Genomic DNA, 25,079 nt, shown 5'->3' on the forward strand with positions numbered 1-25,079 from the left:
GATTCATGGCAGATTGGGTCTGCACAAAGAGCAGAGCTTCTCCTCCTACCACCATGCTCCGAGGGAGCTAACGAGCTGCTAATGAGCAGCAGCATAACGAGAGCAGGTTTGGGGTCCACTCGATGCCTCTGCCAGCAGAACAGGGCCACCGCTGTGCAGCTGTGGGCAGGCACTGATGGGAGAACTAGCTCAAATGTTTTGCTCTCCACATCTCTACCTACAGACAACACTTTACCAAGGGGCACAGGAGGATGGTGGCAAGCGTCCCTAAACAAGGACCTGTCCCCTGGTGCAGCCACCGAGGCCCAGCTCTCAGCAGCAGCGTTCAGTGCACGTGGTGGTGCAGGGGGGTCACGCACAGCCTGCGCCCCACGGCCCCGCACAGCAGCACTCAGGGCTCCGAGCGGTGCTGCTGCAGTGGAGCAGGGCAGGCGCTGCCCACCCAGGGCGACGGGGACCTCAGTAAAAACCCACCATGGAGTCCTGCAGCAGGTCCTCCAGCCGCGTCAGGCTCGTGTTGTGGTCGCAAGAATACTTCCTTTTGATGGAGTCCTGCAGGTTGCGCAGGTACGTCTCCGACTCCCGGGCATCGCTGAAGAACTGAAAAGCCAGAGAGCGTCACAGAAACCTGCACAACTCAGCCCAGCCATCAGCAACCCCCAGCTCTACAGGAGACCACCCCAAATCCCCAGTGAGCAGCATCCTGCCGCTGTTCTGCAGCACTGCAGGAGCAGCGAGCATCCTGCACAGATGGACAGAACTGCATGGAATCTGAGCCCTCTGGCCCAAGTGAGATATTTATTCCCTGAGAGCAGCTTAAAAGAAAGAGATGGGTCAGAAGAAGGTGCCCTGATGAGCCCTGCAACCCCCTGCTTCCCTTTCCCACAAGGGGACACAAAGCACGGAGCTGATGTGCCGGGACACAGCAGCTGCTCCATCGCAGCCCGCTCGTGCCGCAGGGTTTGCTCCCCACTGAAACCAGGGGAATTTGGGGCTCCCCTCCTGCGTACCTGGAAATAGGCAGCGTTCTCCTTCACGTGCTGCTCCACACACAGGCAGAGCTGCTTAATCCACTGCCACTGAGTCTGCACAGCAGCGCTGTAGGCCTGGGAAACACGCAAAGAGCAGTGAGCGATGAGCACTTCCCAGCAGGGGGGTCAGAGGAAGGACAGCGCTGCCGCGGGTGGATGGACATAGATGGGCAAGATCTGGCTGCAGCCAGGATTGTTTGGACGCAGACACAGAGCAGGAGAAGGCAGAACAGGAACCGGCACACGCCGGGGCTGCTGCAGACGCAGGTTTGCCTTCTGCCTGCCTGCCTGCCAGCAAACCACACGCTGGATGCAGCGTGTCCCCGCAGCCCCCTGCTTCACCACCACAAAAATGGGAAACGGGGCGATCCCCAGGAGCTGCAGCCGTTCCCTGCAGCCCCACGCTGCTGGAGGGACTCCGGCTCTGCACAAGCTTATCGGTGCAGGGCGTGTTTGGGAACAGCTTTACATTTCTCACTGTGTCCCCAGATTAAAACAGCTCTGTCATGGCTCTGCCACCACAAAGCACCACCAGCTCCAAGAGCCTGTGAGGGCCCCTGGGGCAGGGCAGCAGCTCCATGCGTCCCCAAGGCCGTGCCAGGTTGGTTCCCCCCCAGCTCCCCCCCTGCCCGCTCACCTCTACGGTTTGCTTGGCGGGGTGGTTCTCCAGGGACAGCAGCTCGGCCGTGTCCTGCAGGGACCGCAAGATGTCCTGCTTCTCTTCCAGCTCCATCGTCAGCTCCTGTGTGAAGGACACGAGCAAAGGCCAAAGCTTGGCTATCAAAAGCCGCCTGCGCTCAGAGCACGCGGCCAGCTAATAAAACAAGCAGTAACAGAGCACTGCAGTAAACATCAGCAGATCTCAGCTGCCGATAGGAAACCAGCACGGCTTGTCAGAGCAGCACAGCCGTTTCCCATCAGGATGCCTCCTGCACCAAACACACGGGGCAGACCTAACACAGATGCTGGAAACCTGCCCAGGGACCTCTCCAGTTCCAAACATTACCATTGTGGAAAGAGAGCAATTTATTTATACTGCTTTAAAGAGGAATCAATTTTCCTCTTTAGCCCAGACTTTTTTTTTGCTACATAAGCATGTCTTTGGTTTCAAGCGGTGCTAAAAGAAATCTTTTGATGCCTTTTCAACTGATGCTCAATTAAAGCAGACACTTTTCTGTACCTTCGGCTCTAGGGAGAGATCTTTTATCAGCTGCACTGGGCTGCTCACTCACCGAGAAGTAGTTTTTCTTGGCTGCGATGTTCGGATTGTTGTCGCTCCAGTCGTACGCCAGCTCCTCTTCCTCCTTCTCATTCAGCCAAATCAGCTCAGCAGTGGCCCGAGACACAAACCCATGCAAGCTCTGCAGGTGTCGCAGTCGGAAGCTCGAGGTTTCCTGAGCAGAACGAAGCGACCCGGGCATGAGCTCTGGGAGAGAGCTCTGGGAGAGCCCCAGCAGAGCAGGGATGCTCGACCTGCATGGCCAGGACGGGCTGGGCACCCCCTGCAGCAGGGGACATCACTCGAAGCACACACGAAGCACACTCACCATCAGTTTGCAGTACTGTGTCTCCAGCTTGCCGAGTGTCTCCGTGTAGCTGGCACGGAAATTCTGAGACATTTTACCCTGAAGGATGAAAGCATTCCTGTTACCTGGTCCTTTAAATCCCCACCTCCAAATCCTTCTCCCCAGCTCTGTACGAGCAAGAGGAAGAGCGGATGGCTCAGGGCAGCAGCCTTACACCAGCCCAGCAGCTCTGTCCTTAAAAAATATCCACCCCAGCCTCCTTCACCCACAAAAGTGACACCCCGATGCCCTCCCCTTTCCAAGCACACTGTGAGGCCCAGCGTCACCCCGTGCACAGCACCGTACCTCGTACACGCGGGCCTCCTTGACGCTGGAGCCCAGGTCCTCCACGCTGGCGTGGATGTGCCGCTGCGCCTCCAGCTGGGCTTCCACGCTCGGCAGGTCGCTGCCCCACTCTGCCCGCTCCAGCCTCATCTGAAACAGGCCAAGAGGTCCAAGTCAAGCTCCTGCAGACCAGGAGTGCTATCTCAAACAGACACGAGGGCAAGGAAACCTCCTAGGTCGCTGAAGAGGCAACAAATATCCCACCAGTCTTGGCAGAAGGTCCCAGGCCCACGGAAGACCAAAGGACTGACTGCATCACTACAGATTTGCATGCAGCTTTGAAGGATTTTCTATTAAGTATCTGCTGAAGAAGGGGATCACAAGAGGCAAAACTCGAGACAAAAGCACTGGTGCTCTCCAGAAACTCTGAACCATCGAAACAATTACTATTTGCAGATAAAGGCAGGAAAAAAAGCACCACCAGGCCATCTGCAGCCTGGCCCAGAGAGGCAGAGGCGGCTCTCACCTGCATTTCCTCCACCCAGGCCAGCAGCTCATACACGAAGCGGAGGCTGCCTTCGTCTTCGGAAGAGGAGATGGCCACGAGCTCCGTCCTGGTCATGGGCTTTCGGAACCAGGAGGCAGAGGAGGTGTGCAGCCCTTTGGTCAGGGGCTCGCCCTTCACCTGCGTGGTGCTCAGCGTGGAAGCGGGCGCCAGCTCCAGGGTGGAGAAGTGGCCTTTCCTGTACAGGTTGGTGCACTCCAGCCTCAGTGTCACCAGCTCGTCTTGCAGCCGCATGATCCTGGAGGAGCAAACACGGCACGTGTGAGCAGAGGGGGCTGGTGCCGCGCCGCCTCCTGGCACGTACGTGCCCCCCGTCCCCCGAGGAGCCTGCGTGTGCTGCTCCGGGCACAGGCTGCGTGAGCCACAGCTCCTCTCACCTGAACACCAGCTCCTCCAGCTGGTAGTAGTTCTCATCCCGGAGGATCTGCACGTCCACCTGCAGCTGGCGGATGAGCCCCTCGCACTCCTGCAGGTACACGACCACGTCGGACTCGTACTGCACCGGCTGGCCGGACTCCAGGTGAGCGGCGTCCTGCAGCGAGACAGAGGAGCCTGAGGGCTGGGTCCCCTCCAGCCCAGGCACACGGGCAGAGAGAACGGGGTGGAAACCCAGCTCTGACTTCAAGACTGGAAGGAGATTTTCATCCTCAAGCTTGACCCGAGTGGAGGAACCTCCACTCCCACCTCACACAGCACCCAGGATGCGCCCTTCAGAACAGCTCCTGCAGATGAACTGAAAATTGTTCGTGATGGAGGCTCCCCGCAGTCAGTGACTGCTGTTAAAGGGGCACCTCGTTTCTTGCTTGGGTTCAGCCAGCTGCACCCAGCCCCTGCTCCTCCCTGCTCCTCTTTTTCCCAAAACAAAACGCTCACTCTTTTGAAATCTCCTCCGCACCCAGGTAGCTACAGTCTGCCACCAAGGCTTTTCTGCCACTCTTTTAGAGAAAAAAAGTATATTTTTGTGTGTTTTTTTTTTAAGCCTTATGATACCACAAGCTATTCCAGAACTGTAGTTCTCTTCCAAGCCTGTCCCCGAGGCCCTTGTGCTACAAACCACTGGGTATCCACCTCTCCTACAGTCCTGCTGCGAGAGGCTCGACATCACAGGCAAAGAAAGCTGCCCGAGGAACCCCCACCCCATGTAGAAGAGAGGAACAGAGATGGGCATAACAGAAGAGGCAGGAGAAAAACCACCAGGAGGGCAATACCACCCCCCACTCACAGCTTGCAGCGTGTTCTTCGCCAGGGTGAGTTTTTCTTCACAGCTCAGAGCACCATTCTGGATTTTGTTCGCAATTTGTAGCAGCAACTCCAGCCTGTGACGACAGAGGGAGGAGAATGAGAAAGGCTTTGGGACAGCGTGGTGTGCCTCCAGGCGGGGTGTCCCCGCAGGGCCAGCACCGACCTCTCCACCGCTGGCCGCAGGAGCTTCTCGCGCTCCAGCATCTCTATGATCAGCTTGCCCCACTCCTCCTCCACGTCGTTGGGGTGGTAGCCCTGGGGCAACTTGATGCGTCCAAATTCAATCCATACCTGCAGAAAACACCAACGGAATGGCATTTCGTTCCTCTTTCTTCAGCTGGCCAGAGTCAGACTCCAGCAAAGGAAGCAGGGCTGTGAGGCAACAGCTCTGCCTCCGCGCCGGCTGAGTGCTACTTGCTGAATAATTTGCCCTGAGGGTTATTTCCACTTCTCTAATCCAAAATAAACCTGAAGTGAGCACACTTTAGTCTTGCTAAAAGCACAGCGCTCCCACCTATCAGCCTCTGGGTAGCTATGACAAATCTTACCTCTAACAGTTTGTAGAGCTCCTCTATCCTGCCTTTTTCCTGCTCTCTCGCTGGGATTTCGGTTTCTTTGAAGTGTATGTACTGGTTATAAAGTGCCTGGGATGAGAAAGGTTGCATCAGAAACCACCCCGGGGAATGCCACCACATGGCTCTTGGCGCCAAGGACACGGGATTCTGCAGGGGGACCTTGCCCAGGACCTACCTTTAGCTCTACGGGGTTCTGGGGGAAGGATTTATCTGACATAAGTATCGTGTGCTGCTTGATCCAGGAGATGAGGGACTCCACGCGGGTCTGGTACTCCAGCCACCTCGAATCGACCTCCTGCGAGGGAGAGCACCCTGCTTGAGCACCGCCAGCGGGCAGGACCCCGTGGGGCAGAGCCCAAACCCTCCGGACCAGCACATCCCCATCCATAGCAAGGAGAGAACCCTGACAGCACCATCACAGCCGTGGCATGGAGCAGCAGCCCGGGCCTCCCTCCTGGGGGGCCACGCGGGCACAGGAGGAAGGAGGAGGCAGGGCAGCCTCGTGGCCAGGAGCAGAGCAGCATCACTTACGATAGCGCTGATCCCTTCTCCTCCCTCGGGGACTTTGGGAAAGGCATCGTAGATTGAAGACACGTAAGTTATCACAGACTTCTCATCTGGAGACGCGACGTCCACGTCTGGCAAAGGGGAAGCAGAAACGCCATGAGAGGCAGGAGCAGGCAGAGGGCTCGGCTCCCCCCACCCCAGCCGCTCTCGCCGGCCGCCCACCTTCAGCATCCAGCAGCCGCGTCACCCCCAGCCGCTCTGCGATCTCGAAGGCTTGCTCCAGGTTCTCCCGGTTACTCTGGATCTGCACCCGCTCCATATCCACCAGATCTGGCCTGCAAAACACACAGCAGAGTCCTGACGCCCAGGGCAGAGCACCCCGAACTGGTACCACTGCCCCATGGGGCTCATGCCGGGTCCCTGCCCTGGCTGGAGGCTCCCCAAGGGGTGCGGGGCTGCAGCACCCCCAGCCCACCCCCACGGGGAAGCAGAGCGGAGTGGCAGGGGATGGCAGCGCTGCCTCCAGCTACCAGAGGATGCTTTCTCATGCAGAACACCAGCCGTGCTTCCTCCTCTGGTTTAAAAGCTTTTTTTGCCTCCCTCTCCAACCTCACTGAAGAAGGCTTTTCTCACAACCTGATGTATTTGTTGCTTTTTCTGAGCGCCCACCCCTCAGCTCCCTGGCAGAGGAGATGATTTTGAGGTCAAAGAGCCCCTGGTTGGTCTCACCCACATCTCAAGCGCTCCAGACCACCACCAAACGCAGCGGTGGGCAGGGACCCTCGGGAGGCCCCCACCTCCCACCCTCCTCCTCTCTGCTGCTCCCCTCTGCCCACCTGTATCTGTGGATGAGCGCGTTGAACATCTTCCCGTCGCTCCAGCAGGAGGAGAAGTTGGTGCACTTCACACCAATGTACCCTGCGGTCACCTTCTGCGTCCACAGGAGCAGCTTCTCCTTGGCTGACATGTCCCCCGACTCCCCGCTGATGTAGATGTCGGAGATCTGCCAGGAAAACCAGGGTGAAACTCTTGGTGGACGGATGGGAGAGGGGCCTGGAGCTGGTGGACTCGGGGAGGGACTGCCAGAGCCACGGGGACGCGCCGGGGCGCTGCGTGCTTGGGGCTGAGCGGAGCCCCCGGCACCAGGGGGGCACAGCCACCGGGTTTGGCAGGGGACGAGGGGCAGATTTGGTGCCTGGCACCAAACCCTGGCTGCCCAGCGGTGCCGCCGAGCTCACCGGTGCTGCTCCTCACCCAGAGCCCACTGCCAAGGAGCAGGACCCAGCTCTCGGGGTGCTGGAGAAGCGGGCAGCACAGGTCTGCCACCGCCTCCTGCAGCCAGCGGAGCTGCTCGGGGCATGGCCACCAGCTTGAGCCTGGGGGCAAGGGGACGAAGGGAGAAGGCTGCCGTGACCCCGCTCTGCCTCACCATGGCTGGAATCGCAGGTGCCAGGACACCAGGACCCACTTTTGGGGTACCATGACCCATTTTTGGGGTACAGGGACCCCTTTTGTTAAAGGGACCGACCACCACAGCCTCCTTCCAGAAGCCCAGCGCTGGCTGCGAACCCCAGACTCGCACGTGACGCAGCGCACGTGTCCCCGCGTGCCGGAATATTTCTGATCGACACGGCTCTTTCCTCACCCATCCCCCCAGCTCCCCAATTAGCAGAATTACCTCGCCTTAATTGCGGGGCAGACAAAAGGGAGGGGTGAGCCGCACGTACTTTCAGGGTGCTGTGGAACCGTAACCGTAACCGGCCGCTCGCTCGCTGGGTTCCTTCTCCCAGCTCTGCCGGGAGCCGCAGGACCCAGCCCCATCCGCAGCCTCACCGGGTCCCTCCGAGCCCCTCCGAGCCCCTCTCTCTCCATCCCAACACATCCCAAGACAGGAGCTGGGGAAAACCTCGGCGTTGTCCCGCAGGAGCGCAGCCCGGCGCTCCTCCCGCCCGCCCGCTGTCATTGGTATGCTGCAGCTCACCTCCCTCCGAGCCTGCTCTCCGCTGTCAAGCACAGAACCGCTCTTTGTCAGCGCCTCCAGCGCCGCCGTTAACTCTTCCAGACCCAGGCGGGGCTCCCCGGGGGCAGCACCGTGGGGCTGGAGGTGGGCGACGTGCCGGGACCCCCACGCAGTGCCCGCGGCAGGGACCCGCCGCTCCCCGCCGGCCCTCCGCGCCCCCGACCATCCTCGTGCTCCGCATGGGCTCGCCTGCTCTGCTGCCCACCAGGGAGGCTCCCGGCTGCTCCAGCTCAAGCAATTCCTTATTTCAACCCCTCAGCAGCGGGGTTATCTGGGTGCCCTGCCTTCCCCCGAGGGCGTCCTTGCCGAGACCCTCCTGGAGCTGCTTACGGAGGCGCAGGATGCGGCACCAGCTCCACCCTCCTTTCTTCCCATCACGTCTGTGTCAGGACAAAGATTTAGGGAGGCAGCAGCGAGGAGGGACAGGTGACACCTGGGACCTGGGGCCAGCTCCTCCTCAACCTCTCCAGCCTCGGCCTCCTTCGTCACCCAGCTGGTGGCTGGCAGCTGAGGTCCAAAGCGTGGCTGCGACCCCACTCCGAACACGGCCAAGGTTCTGTGGGGCTCACGGCCCCTTTTGCCCTCCCAAACGCTCACTTGTCCCCGGGGTGGGATGAACCTGGCCCAACCCAAGCACAGATTGACCCAGCCCCGTGACCCCCTAAAGATCAACCTCCAACAGCAGGAACAGACCAAAACCAGGCACAGCACCAGCTCCTCCTCTTGGGTACCCTCCTCGGAACAGGCAAATAATCCATTTTCCTTTCCAAGCGACTCTGCCACCTTTCCCCTGTCTCTCTAAAAGCATCTTCGAAGCAGCTCCCACCCAGCAGCCTGTCCCTGAGCACAGAAGGGGCTCATCCTGCCCGCAGCAGGGTCCCTCCTGGAGAGCTTGTCCTGCTCCCAGCCGCTCCTGCCAGCTTCTGCTGCCCCTCTGCCAGGGCACAGAGCGAGTATGAACCCAGGGGACACCTCTCACGTTTCCCAGCCCCGGCACTGTCCCTCCCCACCCTGGCAGGCTCTCAGGAGCCTCTCAGCACCCAAAGCCAGCGTGGGGTAGGGGCAGGTGACAGCCCTGCCTCACGTCCAAGTGAGCAGCGAGCTCCAGCAAGCAAATCACCCACAAAAAAGGAAAGGCACCAAGAGCCCAAGCACCCACTGCCCCGCACCCATGGGCTCCAGCCACCCATGATGGGAGCAGAGCATGGCATGGGCTGGTCCCCGGGGTGCCCCCTGCTCCCCTTGCCCACCATCTCCAGGCTCCGTGCAAACGAGACCCAGCGGAGATGCTCGGAGAGGGAGAGGCTCTGCTGAGCGCTCCCTGCAGCAGCTTCACCCCACCCAACCCCAGCGTGAGGCTGCACCTCGTGGCGCACGGCTCAGGGCTCCCTGCAGAGATCACCACCCCCAGGGACCGCAAGAACCTGGGGGCTGCTGAGCTGCACCCACCCCACAACACACCCCAAAAAAGGAGGCAATGGTAACCGCAGACACTGACCATTCCTCTGTCCGTCCTTGAGCTCCCCATCCGAGCCCGGCCCTGGGCAGCGGGCAGGTGTCTGAATTCGGGAGGAGATGCCGGGGTCCCACCGGCTCCTGCGCTCTTGGCCGGGTCGCTGCCATACCCCGAGGAGCAGCGCGCCGTGCCACCGAAGGAGGACTCGCTGTGGGAGGCTGGCAGCCTGCGCCCCTCGCCCTGCCCAGCCCGGTCCAACAGCAGCCCCGCTGCCTTCCCCACGCTGGGGTTTTCCAGCTGATCCACCATGGGGGACGGCGTAGACAGCTCCGAAAGGGTGCCTGGCTCCGCAGCAGAGGTGCAGGTCCACGCAGCGCTCGAACTTTGCTCGCCGCTGTCTCCTCTCCCCCAGGTCCCCGCGGTGCCGCTGGCTCCCGGCTCCCGGCTCTCCGCCGGCTCCCCTCCGGACACGGAGCTCGCTGGGGACAGCAGCCCCTCCGCGCGGCTCCAGGGGCCGTCGGTGCCCTGCCGCAGAGGCAGGAGCACGGCCCTGCTGCTGCCCGTGCCGCTGCGCTGCAGCTGGACCAGGCGGCTCACCGCCTTCTCGCAGCCCTGCTCGGCGGGGTTCTCCAGCAGCCGGGCGATGACGGTCGTGCCCTCCTCGGGGGAATCCCCCGCCACCTCCGTGCCCAGCCGCCGCCGAGGCTCCAGCACCAGGTGAGCTTTCTGCACTTCCCCCTGAAACCTCTCCTTCACCTGCACGATGCGCCCCGGGCCGGGGTCCCCCCCCGGCGGCAGAGCCCCTCGGTGCCGGCTCCCCGCGGGGTCCTCTCCGCCCTCCTGCCGCGGGGCTGCCTCCAACTTCAGAGCCTCGTCGTCCTCGGCCACCTCCAGGGCCGGCTGCTGCTGCTCCTCCTCCGCGGCCACCGCCGGCACCGCTCTCTTCTTCCCCCTCCGCCTCCGTTTGAAGCGGACCCGCTTTTTGGGGGGCAGGGGAGCCTTTCCGGCAGCCTTTTCTTTCGGCTCCTTAACGCAGCCCAGAGAATTCCCCATCTCCTCGGTGCCGAAAGCGCCGGCGATAAGGCGGCGAGGGCGGCCGCCGGCTGCTCCCGGATGAATCCCGGGGTGGGCTTCATGGGCTCAGCTCGCCGCACGCCGCGCGGCGCCGCGCGCTGCCCCTCGCATCCGCGCCCGCCCGCCAGCCCCGCCGCCGCTCCAGACAGCCATCTTACAGCCTGGGAGCTGCAACAAGCCCGATTCAAAGCATCTCACTGCAGTTCAGAAATCACTTGACCTAAAAGCAGACGGGGAGCGGATTGGCTGCGGCTCTCTCTCTCCAAATATGAGGTAATTGGAGCGCTGCCCTCGCCAACACAAACAGAGAGCAGGAACCAGACGGAAAAAACGGGGAAAGGGGAGGGAGAGGCTGGGAGGGGTGGGGAGAGAAGGGGAGAAAAAAAAAAAGAAACAACAAGAAAACGGGAAGGTTGGCAAAGGTAGCATAAAGGAAGGGGTGGGAGAGAAATAGGAAAAAAGCAGGGAGGAGCCAGAGCAGCTCTGTGTGCACGCGGATGGGGACGGGGATGCGGAGCCCACCGGCACCGAACCCCACCAGCTCCCGTGGGGCGTTTCCGAGGGCATGCTGGCACCGGCTGCGATCGCTCCCTAATTCCTAAATCCCAAGAGCCCCAAATCTCACGTGCCCACCCTCCCAGCCAGGCTCCCCTCCCTCAGGGCACCGAGGGGCAGCCCTGGGGACCCGGCTGCGCTTTGGGGAGCGGCGGGCTCTGGTACCCCATGCCCCAAGGGGGCACTGAAGCCCCCCAGGGCAGGGCTCCGCTGCAAGGAGCAGAGAAACACATGCCAGCAGCAGGGATGAGACAGCAAACAGGCAGCAGATAAAGATGTGGGGACCAAACCTGACGTCAGCCACCACCGGGGTCACCCTCAGCAAGGAGGGACCCACAGACCCCGAGAGCCCCACGACCCGGGGGCAGCTCCGCGCTGGCACCCTCCCACCCCAAACCACCCCCCAAGGGCTCTGCTCGCTCTGCTGGCTGCGGCACCGGGATCTGGGAGATTAAGAGGTTCACAATGGAGCTGCAGCCCTAGAAAAAATCCGGCTAGTGCAGGCGGGGGGACATTCCCAGATGCGCAGGCTCGCTGCCGCCAGCTCCCCCAGCACCCTGGGGGCAGCGTCCCCTCCCGGTGGGGCAAAGAGGGGACCCAGGGGCTGACCTGGGGGACCTGGGCATCTCCCACGCACCCCGCAGGGCATCACAGACCAGGGCACGGCTGCCCAGAAGGTGGTGGGGAAGGGAGAGCTCCACACCCCCAGCAGATGTGACCGGGACTCATGAGCACCACGACCCTGCTCCTCCTGGGGGCCACAACGCGGGCAGCTGCCCCCAGCCCCTCCCTGCCAGCAGGGACACTGCCGCCCACCAGAAAGGCTCCGTCCTCAGAAAAGGCACCACGCTGACAGCCACCTCCTGTCACGCACCAGCCCTGTCCCTCCGCAACGTGCCCTCACCCCAAAATGCCAAAAGCTGCCGTGTTTTTGGAAGTAACAACCGGTACTGGCAGCACAGCCAAGGCAGCAGCTCCCCGAGGGACTGCACGCTCACCCTCTGAAAATGAAAAGCTTCCTTAAGAGGTCTCGAAGCCAGCACTCGTCTCGCCTGGGAGATGCCAGCGAGGACACGTCAGGGAGCTGGGATGCAGCAGTCCCAGTCCCGTGCCTCACCGCCTCCCAGCACACCACGAGCAAGCCCCACGGGGGGAGCAGGGCACCAGCAGCCCCCAGGAACCCACGGGGGGGCAACTGGGCACCAGCGTGTGGCCGTCACCCTCCTCCCACAGCCCCAGCCCCGCTCCTCAGCCACCACCGCACGCAGCGAGTCCCAGGACACCGGGACGTGCCTGCAACACGTGGGCAATCCAGCTCCACCGGGAGAATTTGAGGCCATTAAAGACACAAAAGGTCGTTTTGTGAGAACATCCACAACAGCCAGCTGCTGGAGATGGGCCCTGGCAGGGTCGGGCAGTTTCTCCCAGCCCTGCACCGAGCTGCTGTCACACAGCTGATGTTCTCCATCCCGATTGAGGACCCCGTGGCCACCCCAAGGCTGCGGGGTGACAGCCCCTGCGTGGCCACGAGCTCGTCCTGCCCCCACCAGCCCCCTCCGAGCTCGCTCTTCTCCAGAGGCTTCAGCTGAGCAAACAGCTCCTGCCAAGCCCCTCGGTGCCAAGCAGGAGGCCGCAGCACACGGCCCGTCATTAATGCCTTAATTATGGCAGTGATGAGAAGAGGGAGCTGCTGTTCTCCAGCACTGGGCTCCGTGACACTGCCACGTACACGGGTCCCCCACCCCGATCGGTGGGCAGGCATCGCCACGGAACATGCGTGTAAGGACAGACAGACACCACATGCGTCCAGACAGACACTATGCGTGTCAGGACAGACAGACAGACACCAGGGCCCCGGGGACACAGCACACCACCCCCCCGGCCCCACCTCCTCCAGCAGAAAGCACTCGCAGCCTACCTGGAAGTGGAGGATAATCGTCCATATGAGCCCCAGGGTGAGCTTGGGGTTGCCGTCTGTAATGTCGTCATTGCGGATGTTCACCAATTTCACCTGAAAGAGCAGCAAAATGGTCAAACCCCCCCCGTCAGCCACCCCAGTGGGACCGTCCCCGACCAGGCCACCCCAGACCCCCAGGCGCTCAGAGGGCCACAGACCCCCCAGCCCCATTTCCATCCCCAGGCTGGCCGAAGGGGCAGAGGAGCAAGGAAATGAGGCCACCCGGTGCCTCTGCTCCACCAGCAGCAGAAGGGAGGATTTTTCACGGCCCTCGTACCCCGGTCAGGCAGCCAGAAGTGCTTTACCAGCACTTAACGCTTTATTTCGGTTCACGTGGAGCAGCGCCTCGTCCCCAGAGCCCCGAGCACTAGTGCATAATTTAACAGCTACAGACCACAAAGCGTGGTTAAAAGAGGACAGCCAGGCTTTATTAACTCCCTCTTGGGTTCAAAACCAAGCTGCTAATCAATGCGCCCTAACAAAGGCAGATAACCCGGCCCTGCCCCGGGATCCACCGACGGACCACGTCCCCGCAGGCTCCAGGCTGCACAGCCCTGGAGCTGCTCCTCCCCGGCTGCTTTGCTCCAGGGGGGGGGTTTAAAATCAGGCACAGTCCCCAGGCAGCACAGAGATCACTGCAGCACTGGGTGCATGAACCCTGGCACCCCCAGGGACCAGCCACAGCGCTGCCCCTGTCCTGCTGCCACCCCCCTCGGGCTCCTCGTCCATCCCCAGGGCACGGAGCCCCCGTTGCCCACCCCGGCCATGACCACTGGCAGCGTTGGCCAGGGTGAGGCATCCCGGCAAGCCCTCAGCCACCAGGATATCGGGCTTGAAAGAAGAAATGTTTAATCCAAGTGGAGAAACAAGCTCCCCGGAGCCCCTGGCAAAATGTCTCTATCGAGGGGCTGGGGAGGAGGGCGGGGGCGCCTCACCCTCCCCGAGCAGGGCATGCGCGCAAATTTATTCGGTGCCCTCGGGCCAGCAGAGAGAAAAAAACCTCTGCTTTGGCACGGAGTGGTACAATTTATCATCACCTCCACGTCGCCGGGGAACGTGGTGCGAGGAACCTGACGGAACAGGCAGAACAAGGGAGCCGGCCCCGGGGGCTGCGGGGGCTTCGCATGCAGGAGGAACGAGTCTGGGGATGCGCCCGCTGCGAGACCTGCCCGGGAGGCTCTGCGGTGTCCCATGGGTGCTCCGGGACTAAAATCTCCCGGAGCTGGGCAGAGGGAGCTCCCGGCAGTACCGGGGTCTGAGCAGGAGGCAGCTGCCCACGGACATGCCTCTGACACCGGTGGAGATGCCCCCACTGCATGGCCCTGCTGCGGGGACCTGCTGGTGAGGCTCAGGGGGTGCAGAGGTGATGCTGGGGCAGCTGCAAAACCCTGTCCAGAAGGGCAGCCCCGTTTCTCAGTTTGAAACTCGTTATTTTGCAGCGCACGGACAGGTCAGCAACACCTGCAAGGGGAAGTCCCTCTAAGAGCTGTCCTCAGCCAGCACCTCTGGGACGCGCACACCCAGCACTGGCAGATGCTGCTTCCACAGCCTTCCTGAGCCTCAGCCAGGAGAGGGAGTCCCCGACCATCCCGCTCTGCTCCTGCAGCAGCTCAAATCACCAGCGTGCTCCCGTGCAGCCCTTACCTGCCGTTGCTTCAGGAAATCCAGGGCGATCTGCACGTTCTGCAGCCTGTGGAAACGCATCCGGCCCTTCTCTCGTGGCTGCAAAACAGAAGCAGAGGCTGCGGGGCGGGCTGGGAGGCAGCACCCCGCGGGCACGGCCCCACACTGCACACCCCGCATGCGCTGCGGACCCGACCCCGTGAGCCCCGCGCTCGGCGTGCTGCTGTGACCCCGGGCACTCAACACACGGAGAAAAAAAGTCATCGCTGCACAAGGTCCTGCTGCAAGAGGGAAAATGCCCCCGGTGGGGCATGGAGCTGGGAAGGCCCTGAGCCCTCGCTGTCCTTGGGGTGAACAAAGACCCCCAAAAGGACCCCAAGTCCCTGCGCCACGGCTCTGGGCTGCTCCCAGCACCAGGCACGAGCAGCTCAGCCTCAGAGGCTTCATGGCAGGGAGCGCTTGTGGGTCTCCACCCGAGGGCAGAGACCCCAGCCCAGCACCAGCCCCGAGGGGAGGTGTGAGCTCGGCCTCTCCCATGCGTGAGAAGTGGATTCTGCTGCAGATGCTGCCTTTGAACCACTGGGGAGAAATGCAGTGCCCTCAGCTGCTGACTTTTGGTCCAGGAGGGAGTGTGGCACGGACCTCCCTGTCTGAGGTCCCTACATGCCCCCGAGCAGCTAGGAGGGGCGCTGGGGCTGCCCCGAAGCAGCAGAAGGGGGGATCGGTGCCCTAACCCTAAGCTGGGCCTCACCAAGAGGTGTCCCCAGGGTGCTCCGAGCAGCGAGGACACCACATGCGTCCCTTCGTCCCCAGTGGCAGGGGAAGAACCGTCCCTGCAGGAGGAACGCCTTAGGGGTGCAGAGGGCCATGCAGTGCTGCACCCCCAGCTCCCGAGGAGTGGCAGGGAGCACCAGGAAGCCACCACCCAGAGCACGGGGGCAGAAAATCCCTCTTCTCCTCCTCCTCGGTGAGGGCAGGGGGCCTGCCCATCCACTGCAGACCCCTTTTAGGGCAGCCCCTTGGCTTTGTTCTCATCTCCACTCGCAAGCACGGGGCTGCTGGTTGTGACCCAGACCCCACCATCGCCCCAGCCCGCTCCTCACAGCCGAGGCGCGGTGGTGCCGGTGCCCGGCGCGTCTCCATGCAGTGCAGGGGTTAGCAGACACCACGGCACGCCGCGGGTCGAGCAGGCAGGGCCCCAACCAGGACCCACGGTGCCCACGGGCGCGTGCAGGACCCGTGCCCCCGCTGTCAGTAGGACTCATGCTCTCACACCGAGCGGGTGGCGTGCCCCTGGCTACGAGCTGGCACCACCACGTGCACACAGATAGTCCAGGCAGTGCTAACACAGCTCCACGAGCCCCACAGGCCTGGCACAGCTCTGCTCGAGCTCGCAGGCAGGCGACCGCCCTGACCGAGCACTGGCAAAGAGCAGCGGGGATTGATGAAAAACCCCGCTAAGTGCCCAGGTGAGGGGAAGGTCGGGGCCCTGCTGGGTTGCACTGGACTATCTGCCGGCACTCCGGTGTCAGCCGGGGGTTTGCTGCGTCCTGGGTGGCCCCGACCTACTTCTTCATCATCATCTTCCTCCTCCTCCCGCTCTTCGCTGCTTGCACGGCACCAGGCCGGCGCTTTCACCAGGCGAAGGCTCCGCTGAGCTGGCGGCTCTATTTGCTAACGAGCACGGCACGGACGGCACGATGGGAGGGTGACACACAGGGAGACAGAATGGAAACCAAAATGCAAGACCCAGGTAAAAGAAAACCAAAGAGAAACGCGTGCCCTGGCGAGGCTCCTCGCTGGCTCTCCTGGACACCACGGGCTCTGCCGCAGCCCTGTGTGATGCCCGTGGGGCTCAGGCAGGGAAACTTCCCCGTGGCTTTGAAGCCAAAACGAAGAGAAAGAGGCTGTCTGGATCCCAGGCAGCTCCATCCAATTCTTCAGCCCCCACAGCATCTAATTTGGCATCTCGGGAGGGTAACAAAGTGAGTTAACAGATCTCTGCCCAGATCCTATTTTAGGGGAAGACTAAAACAGTTCCTGCTGTGCTACGCTGTTGCACCAATAACTGGCAGTAAATGTGACAGTCTGCGAAGGAGGAGGAGGAAGGGGGATTCTACGATGCTCAAGATGCAGGAAAAGAGGTCTGCACATCAGACAGCTCCTGGGAGCTGCAAACCCGGTCTGTGGGGCAGGGGAGGGCAAAGTGGCTTCTACCAACTGTGGGCCAAAGTGCTGGGCACGCTGTCACAGAAACAGTTTTAGTCAAATCCATTATTATCCAGTATTTTAAAGCCGTAGTGAGATCTGGAAGGGGAAGGCACGTATAAACCCTCCCCAAAAGAGGGCTCTGCCCAAGGCACCACAACCCAGCGGCTTCAAATAATCACACGCTTTGGTGGTGTCCAGGAAACCAGCACGAGGAACGCGGGTTTGAGTGAAAATAAATGAAATAAATAACAAAACGACAGATGTTTGAAAACAAAACTATGGCAGAAGAAATGACTGACTGCTGCGCTGGAGCAGGAGGGCGGACGGGGGGAGCGGAGCGGGGCCGGGCAGCTCGGGCACTTACCAGCTTGACGCCCGACAGCACCTCCAGCAGCGAGATGAGGTTGTGGCCGTCCCGCAGGTCTTCGTACAGGTCATTGATGTGCTTGCGCACCTGCGAGGGGCAGGGAGAGAACAAACACCCTCAGGGCTCCTCTCCCTGGCCGCTGGACTTGGGGCAGCGCAGGAGGAGGGCGGCGGAGTTTGCAAGCAGACATCTCCCAGCAAGACGTGTCTTTAAATTGGTTATTCCAAAATTATCGGTAAGGAAACCAGCCTCTGCTATCCAAAATGACCTGGCAGGAGTTGCTGCCCATTGCAGATTCACGAGCAGATCCCTGTTAAACCATCCTAACCCCAGGCACTCCTGTAGTATCGCACGAGTCCCGGGTGTCTCCCAGGGCACACGGCTCCGCTAAAGGGCTGGGGATGTTTTTGGGGGGAGCACGGCTGCAGAGCACTGCTGCTTCTGGCACAGGCAGGGCTGGCAACACCAAGCCTCTGGACCTGCTCGGCCCCCAGCAAACCCGGACCTCACCCTGGAGAAGCTGAGAAGTTTCCACACCGCAGCCTAAAGCAGGTGGCCCCAATTTCCCCCCCACCCTTCATTTGTGAGATTTAGAAAGTAGCTGAAAGGCTGAGACATCACAAAGCTGGCTGAAAAGTACCCCTGTGACACCTCCAATGCCCAAACTACCTTTTTTTTTTTATTATTTTTTTTTTTACAAATAGAGATGAGCGTGGCCGTGAGCCAAGCCAAGCGCCTTGCAGCACACCACTGAACCCGCTCAGCGGCGAGCATCTCCCTCCTGCACAGCAGAGCCGAGCAGAACAGGACTGGGAGCAGCAGGACGAGCCTGGAGTTACAGCAAGGGCTGCAAACTGTACCAAAAGGGCTGGGCTGTGGTGTTACAGTGCCCTCCAAAGGCACCTCCACACCTCCATCGCAACCCTCCCTGCTCCCAGTACAGACAGGTTTTGAACGCTCGACACCAGAGCAAAAATTCCCGGATTAAAAACCAGGCATTGACCTGCCCGTCCTGAGCCAGGATGGGCACACGGACAGACAGGAGGACATTTAACCCGGGTGACCACAAAGCACGCGACCCTTACCTTCATCAAGTGTTTATTGACCCATTTAGTGAAGGTTTTCTTTTGGACTCTGTCCCGTTCATCTGTTGAAAGAACACAAAGGCAGCTCCCGGTCAGTATTTGTCGTGCACAAACTCAAATGACTTCCAAATGAGGGGAAGAGACAGAGCGATCGCTGCCGGTGCCAGGACCGCCGGACGGATCCTGCCCCTGTGCTGGGAACAGAGGCTGCTTATTCGAGGGGTACATGGACCGCAGCCTGGCTCCAGCAGAGGAACAGAAAATGGCCCAGGGCTGTGCCCGTGCCGGGTCACCCCACAATTAAGGCTTTAGATTTGGGGGGAAAAGAGTTTGTTTAAATAAAAGCAGCACAGAGCATTACAGAGGGGACCCCTGTGCCTCCCCTTGCTCCCCAGGGAGGCAACACCAGGAGGAAGAGGAGGCTCACCAACCCCCTGCGCATTGGGGTGGGTGTCCCCCCTCCTCTTCGTGCCCCTGGAAGGCTTTGACATATTACATAAAACCCACAGACACCCCTTAAAAGGCCACCGACAACACGTGCAATTAGCAGCTTATTCCTCCGCTGTATTTTTGGTTCATTGGATTGCCAGGATTTAACGTTTATTTCCGTCCCGCAGCTCAGCCGAGCTCTGCCCGGCCGGCTCACCCGGCCCCACGGACAGGGGGACAGGGGGGCACCATCCCCAGAGGTCCCACGCAGCCCCCAAACCCCAGGGCTGTTCCCATAGGGGATGGGACAGGAGATTTGTGCTGACACCGAGCAGCCCTGGGGAGCTGCCAGCAGGCTTTGTCCTGCGTTTTCGGTGAAAAAACAACACGAGAGACAAAACAAACGAGGCAAAAGGAGAGGGCAGCGGGCAGGGCCGTGCAGCACCCACCACCTCCTCCCTGAGCCCGGGCAGCTGCGGGGCTCAGCGTAATCCCACAGCCAGCCCCAAACCAAATGGGACTGCCTGCTGTTAACAACATCATCTCGGAGGAGAGACAGCTCTGTGGCGTGCCACGGCAGGAGCCCACGGCGCAGAACATGGGGGCTGCCCCAGAGCATCCCCCCACAGCCCCGCTCCCATCACTCCCATTGCTCTGGACCAGTCTGGCCCAGCCCTGCCCAGCCCAGCGAAAGGCGGTGAAATTCCTCTGTCCCCCAGCCAAGGGGCGTTCCGGAGCCCAGCCCAAACTCCTGGAGCCCTGCCCCATCCAGATGCGGGCTGTGCCAGGGAGAAAGTGGCAAAGGACGCAACCCAAGACATCCCTCTGACACCATGGTTCCCTATACAGAAGCACGCCTTGCTTGTTTTAAAGTCAAAACCAAAGAAAAGGCTCAAGAGAGGGGAGAGAACCAGCACCCTGCTCTCCCAGATCCCGGGCACCAGCCCAGGCTCCACGCCGTGCTGCACGTGCTGCTGCACCGCCCCACGGCCTCATCCCCAGTGGTGCCTGTGCCCCGGGAGGAGCCACGGCCCCGCTCCTGGGGCCCCTCGCAGCCCTGGGAAAACCTGGCCACGTCTCACCCCGCAGGCAGGTGAAGGCACACCCCGCTGTTCCCACCCAACCACAACCCCATGGCTTCCCCCACCCAAAGCACGGAGCAGAACCCGCGGCACGTTGCAGGCGAAGCCGTCCACGCCTCCCCCTCGCCACGCACCATCCCCTGGCCGAGGCGAGGATCGGGGTGCCCAAAACCATCCCCTCACTCCACACCCCACCCCACCAGGCTCTCGCCTGGGCAGGGTTCCCCCGAGGGGCGGCCACGCCATGGCGCTGCCGCCTGGCACCGCTGCGCGCCGCCCGCAGTGGGAAGCCACGTCACCACCACGCGTCCGTGGGGACTTCTCCTCCACCCGCCCCGCAGAGCCATGGCGCTGGGTCTCTTCCTGACCCCTGCATTAATTTGGGGTGGACGAGGCTCGAGCTGGCTCTAACGGTGACGCAGAGCCCGCGGCACCGAGCTGGGGAGCGCCCGGCGGGTACTGACCCATGCAGCACATCCGGCACACCATGCGCGCACTCAGCCACCTCTCGGCCCCGTACAGGCGCTGCGTTTCCATCTCCTGTGCCCGGGCTGGGGGGCGCTGGGTCCTGGCAGACTGGCGACCACCTCCCTGCTCCGAGGGACGGGTGGGGAAGGGTCTTCTGGCGGCACCTCCTGCCCCGCCGGCCGAGGCAGCGCGGTGGCTGACAGCACGGCCGCAGCTCCTCCCACAGCACCGCTTCCTACAGCCTCTGCCCCCCGCTCGGGGCCCGGCCGCCCTTCCTGCGGGGCATGGCTGCGAACCCCCTGCGATGCCAGGAGCCCCCTCGTGCTTCCTTGGGTCCTCGTGCCCCACGGGGCCGTGCGCCTCTCCGGACGCCGCCAGCCGAGTGGACGCAGGCGCCAGGGACAGGAATTTGCCTCCAGAGGAGCGGGTGAGCTCGGCCGGCACGGTGGCACTGCGTGTCCCCGAGGGTCCCTGGTCCTGACAGCCGCCTGACGCTCGCAGAAGGCTCCCTGCAGATTCCAGCTGCTCCCCCACGAAGCGGTGGGGAAGGAAGGGCAGTGCCCCTACCAGCAGCTCCAGCCAGGAGCAGGAGGCGTTGCAGAGCGCGGCGCAGCTCCCGGCGGCGACACGGGGCAGCAGAAGTGCTGGGGCACGGCTCGGAGCCACGCCAGGCGCGCCCGCGGAGCTGGGCACGGCCCCGCGGACAGGCTCCGGGCTTGTTTCTCTCCCTCTTGTTTTCCAGTTAATTGCACCAGCCGCGGGGCCGGGGCCGGGACGGACAATGCCAGGCTTTTTTCCTCGCTCGCACTGGCCAGCCAGAAGCTTCTCCACAAATAATTCCCTGGGTCCGAAGTAGCGGAGCTGGGTCCCAAATGCTCCGGCTGCAGGCTGCAGTCCTGCTCGGCATGCGGGGAGATAACGGGGGCCTCCTTTATCGCCACCTCTCTTCCTTTTCTTCTAAATATAATCCTGCTGCAGACCTCCTGGTCCAAGCCCTGCTGCCCTGGCCGGGGAGGCGAGCGGAGCCAGCTCGTGGCCAGGGGAAGGCAGGAGCGCAGCGCCCCTGTGCATGGCAGGGGGCACACGGGGACGCGTCACCGAGCCCCAAGCAGAAAGTCTGGGGCAGACCAGGAGGTGCCCGTGGGCCTGCAGCTCCTCGGCATGTTCCCCCTTCCCATCTGGCGCAGAATTGTCGTTTTCTCCCTTTTTTTTTGCCCCGTCTCCCCCCCTCCAGGTGGTTCCTGGGCTCTAAGTAGGTTACGCACACCCCACGCCGTCGTCCGAGCTAATAATAATGCACGGCCGCTGCTGGCTAACAGCATTAAGGCGCTGCGAGCTTATCTCTCGCCGGGTAATCTTTCCAGAGTCACCCTGATAAGCAACCTGTCGCAACCCCCCCCCTGCTTCCCTCCATCCTGTGCCATCTCGCAGGGTGCCCTGGCCACCAGGAGCCCCAGGCACCAGCCCTGCCTGGGGCCGTGTAGGGGATGCGGGCAGTGCCTGGGTGACGAGGCTGCCCCTGGCACCGTGGGGCTCCCACCCCTGCGTGGAGCGGTGCCGGGTGTCAGTGCCATGGGGATCAGCTCCAGCAAACGGTGACCCAGCTGCTGCAGCTGCCACCAGGCACTGGCGAGAACCGAAATCCATAATTACACGTGCCCGTGCCACTCGCATTTGATGGTTCTCGGCACGTCTGATGCCTTCGGAGCTGCACAGACGCGTTCAGCTGCGCGGTGCTTTCATGTTGCTGCTTTCCCGAGACAGGCGAGGCTTGGAAAGAGACAACCACGCGGCGAGCCCGGCCGCAGCCCAGCCGAGCCCAGAGGCAGCCGAGGAGCAGAGCCGTGCACCCGAGGGCTTTTCACACCTCTGTCAGCTCCCTGAGCAAACCGGCGAGAGCTGGGCAACGCGCAAAGCCACCCTGCCCCACACCCGGTCACATCCAGCCAAACACATGGCACCAGCTGAGTTTGGGGAGGAAAACTTCCACTCGGCATCCTTTCAGCAGACCCTTCACCACGGCACCGCCGCCCCGTGCAGGTATTTCCCCCCGGTGTGCCCGCGGCAGCCCCGTGCTGGCAGCCGCCTGTCCGCACAGCTCCCGACGTGCCCGCCCGGCGCTGCCGCTCCCCACCTCGCCTCCTCGCCGCGGCCCCGCGTGCCTGGCGGGTGCCATCGCCGTCTGCTGCCCCCCTGCTCGGGCCATGGCAAAGCCCCGTCCCAGCCCAGGCAGGGCAGGGCAGAGGGGTCCAGCAGGGGAGGAAGGTGAGGGTCTGCGGGACTGCCTCCTGCACGGGCTGCTCAGATTCTGCTCCCTGCTAAAGCCGAGGAGCACAGGACGCACCAGATGGGGTCCTGTGGATCACAGAGGTCCCCTGGGGACAGCTCTGTGCCACAGCTCTGTGCATTAAATCATGCAGCCAGGTGTGGGGTGAAGGAGCTTTTTGTTCCACACCGGTGTTTAGAAACAAACTGGGAAGTTTCGGAGCAAATCACTTTCGCTTCAAACTCCTTCAGGGCAAAAAAAAGAAAGGGAACGCACTTTTTTTATTTTATTTTTTTTTTAAAGGTGGTGCTTTCAAGACGGGGAATATGCAGAAAACCCGGCTGGCTCGGGAACACGAGGTATTTAAAATGTGCTGGCTGCCAGCTCGAGAGCTGACATAATCCATCATGACAGCAGAGCTAATTGGACGGGACCTACTCAGCCTTTCGAAAGCGGGAGCGGAGCCGGCACGTGACTCAGCCCCGAGGAACGCAGCAGATACCTGCGGTGGAAAACCAGCCAGCACCCGGGCACATAACGAGGCCGACACCCGAGCGGCGGTGACGCAGCGGAGAGCCGAGGCCGCAAAGGGGCCAGAAGATCCTGAGACAGAGCTGGGATGAGCACAGCGCGCACCTCTCCAGCCCTGGCACCGAGATAAAGTGCACGGGGGCAGCAGGGCCACGGCAGAAATCGCCGCAGGGCTGCACTGGGTGGGTAACAGGGCACGCTGCTGCCCCGCAGCCCGCTTGTGCAACTCGGGGAGGCCTCACCAGATCCGTCCTGGCAGCGCTGGGGGAGGAAGGAAGGGTTGCCTGCCACCAGAGTTATCTGGGGGAAAGGCCCAGCACATCCCCGCCAGCTGCCCGGGCTCCTCCGCCCCGCTCCTGCACCACGGAAAAAGCAAAAGGAGGGGGGAACCCGGCCCTGCCCCGGGGGGGGGGCAGGCAAACAAATGGATCCCAGGAGGAGATGTCAGGAGGGAGAAGGCGCTGGTTACTCCTTGTCCAGCCCTGGAGTTACGGCCTGCCCCGTAACGAACCCTCGCGGCCCTCGTGATGCGGTCACACACCAGCCCTATTTTGGGAAACTGAGGCAGGGTCACTCCAGCTGCTCCACGAGCCGCTGCCAAGGCTCGAGCAGCTCCGGGAGGCGTCTTGGCCACGGCCCTCGCTGCCACTGCAGGTTTCTGCGGGTGTCTGTGGGTTTTTTGGGGTTTCTGCGGGACGCTGTTGTCGCTGCGAGCGGTCGCGGTGACGTTGGCGCGGGGAGAGGACGTCCCGGCGGCACAACCAGCACCACGTGCGCTGGGCTCGCGCCGAGACAAAAAGCAGCCTCATCCCCAGCGAGGCCCCCGCACCGAGATCCTCCCCCCCCCACCTCCGGGGCCCGGCAGCCCCCCCAGCGCTTACACCGGGAGGGGAAAGCCCAAGTTTAGGCACCGCTAACCCTGCCCTCCCCGGGGCCTCCTCCCTCCTCCCGGCAGCCACGTCTGTCTGTCCGTCCGTCCGTCCGTCCTTCCCGTGCCGGGCCCCGACCCTGCCCCACGCCAGCCATTTTAGCGCCTCTCCCCTACCTGCCCCGCTCCGGCTCCTCCAGTACAGGACGCCGGCGATGCCCAGTACGTGGCTGAGGATGAAAGCGGCGGGCGGCAGATAGGAGCTCTCCGAAAGCGGCATCGTCCCCCTAGGCCCTGCCCGCCGGCCTCCGTCCCGTGGCTGCACCCCTGGCCCCAAACTCTGCGCTCCGGAGGCGGCCGCGGCGCGAGCTCGGCATCGCCGGCGGGGAACGAGGGGAGGCAGAGCCGCTGCCGGCGCACGCTGCGAAAACTTCCTGCCCTCACCACGCGCCGGCACCTCCGCTCCAGCTGGCCGCGGCCCCGGGGCTGGCAGGGAACGGGGCCGGTGGGGATGGTGGAGCTCAGGGTGGGGGGAGAGGAGAAAGCGAGCGGCGGGCCGGCCCCAACATCTTCCCTGCGTGTTCACGCGGTCAAACTTCGCCCCCCCGTCCCCTCCTCCTTCCAAGGGGAGAGACGTCATCTCCTGAATTTCCATTCCCAGCCCCGCTGGAAGGCCGGCTGCGGCTCCGCGGAGCAGGGGGCTCTCCGTGGGACGGCCGCACCGAAACAGCCGGCCCCAAAATGTGGGGCTGGGGGCCGGGGGGAGAGGCTGGGAGACGCGGGGCTGGCGGGCGGCGCGCCGGCAGCTCGGGGCACCCGGCTGAGTTCCAGCAGCACCAGCGCGTCCCAGGGGAGCACCAGGCTGGCCGTAGGAAATCCTCTCCCTAACAGCAAGGGTGAAAGCGAACGAAGCCAGATTTAGGTTTTGCGTCTCCTTCCCCACCGTTCCTGGAAGTTTAACAAAAGCTCGTCGGCTTTTCCCACTCCTCGAGCCGTTTTGTTACAGAGGGAGCGGAGCAAAAGGCCTGGAAACGCTGCGGCAGCAGGACAACGCTTCCTTTTTTTTTTTTTAGGATAAATTAATTTCCGGGACTCCGATGGGCCGGCAGCAGACAGCTCTCCAAAGACAAAGGTTTCCCCCATGCCTCCCGAGGCTGAGGCCCCCAGCTGCTGTGGGGCTGGTGTCGGCAGCACCACAGCTCCTGCTCTAACTGGGGGGTGACCGAGGGGCCCCTGCCCAGGCTCTCCCCCACCCGCAGGCTCGCCCCGCTCCCCGTCCCTCCCCACACCCCGTTATTCCTGCAGCCAGCATTCGGG

At 62.5% G+C, this 25,079-nt stretch overlaps 1 protein-coding gene across 12 annotated transcripts in view; it reads right to left on the reverse strand.

Moving 5' to 3' along the window:
- Positions 1-25,079, reverse strand: part of MACF1 (microtubule actin crosslinking factor 1) — a 132,368-nt gene that overhangs the window by 86,064 nt on the left and 21,225 nt on the right. For 6 of the 12 annotated variants that reach the window (XM_084300709.1, XM_084300712.1, XM_084300716.1 and 3 more), the window contains exons 1-21: positions 23,940-24,363; positions 18,119-18,180; positions 17,031-17,120; positions 16,025-16,129; positions 14,477-14,554; positions 12,794-12,886; positions 6,607-6,773; positions 5,993-6,105; positions 5,795-5,901; positions 5,439-5,558; positions 5,237-5,332; positions 4,852-4,979; positions 4,669-4,762; positions 3,824-3,978; positions 3,408-3,684; positions 2,903-3,031; positions 2,579-2,656; positions 2,264-2,425; positions 1,669-1,773; positions 1,011-1,106; positions 475-600 (exon numbers count right to left, since the gene is read on the reverse strand). In XM_084300709.1, the coding sequence (XP_084156835.1) occupies positions 475-600; positions 1,011-1,106; positions 1,669-1,773; positions 2,264-2,425; positions 2,579-2,656; positions 2,903-3,031; positions 3,408-3,684; positions 3,824-3,978; positions 4,669-4,762; positions 4,852-4,979; positions 5,237-5,332; positions 5,439-5,558; positions 5,795-5,901; positions 5,993-6,105; positions 6,607-6,773; positions 12,794-12,886; positions 14,477-14,554; positions 16,025-16,129; positions 17,031-17,120; positions 18,119-18,180; positions 23,940-24,042 (2,484 nt within the window). In that variant the 5' untranslated portion in view covers positions 24,043-24,363. Of the gene's footprint in view, positions 1-474; positions 601-1,010; positions 1,107-1,668; positions 1,774-2,263; positions 2,426-2,578; positions 2,657-2,902; positions 3,032-3,407; positions 3,685-3,823; positions 3,979-4,668; positions 4,763-4,851; positions 4,980-5,236; positions 5,333-5,438; positions 5,559-5,794; positions 5,902-5,992; positions 6,106-6,606; positions 6,774-12,793; positions 12,887-14,476; positions 14,555-16,024; positions 16,130-17,030; positions 17,121-18,118; positions 18,181-23,939; positions 24,364-25,079 lie in introns of those variants that run through there. The other 6 variants (XM_084300706.1, XM_084300708.1, XM_084300713.1 and 3 more) reach the window with 3 other exon arrangements.

Source organism: Netta rufina (assembly GCF_964035555.1).
Source record: "Netta rufina genome assembly, chromosome: 23".
NCBI lineage: Eukaryota > Metazoa > Chordata > Aves > Anseriformes > Anatidae > Netta > Netta rufina.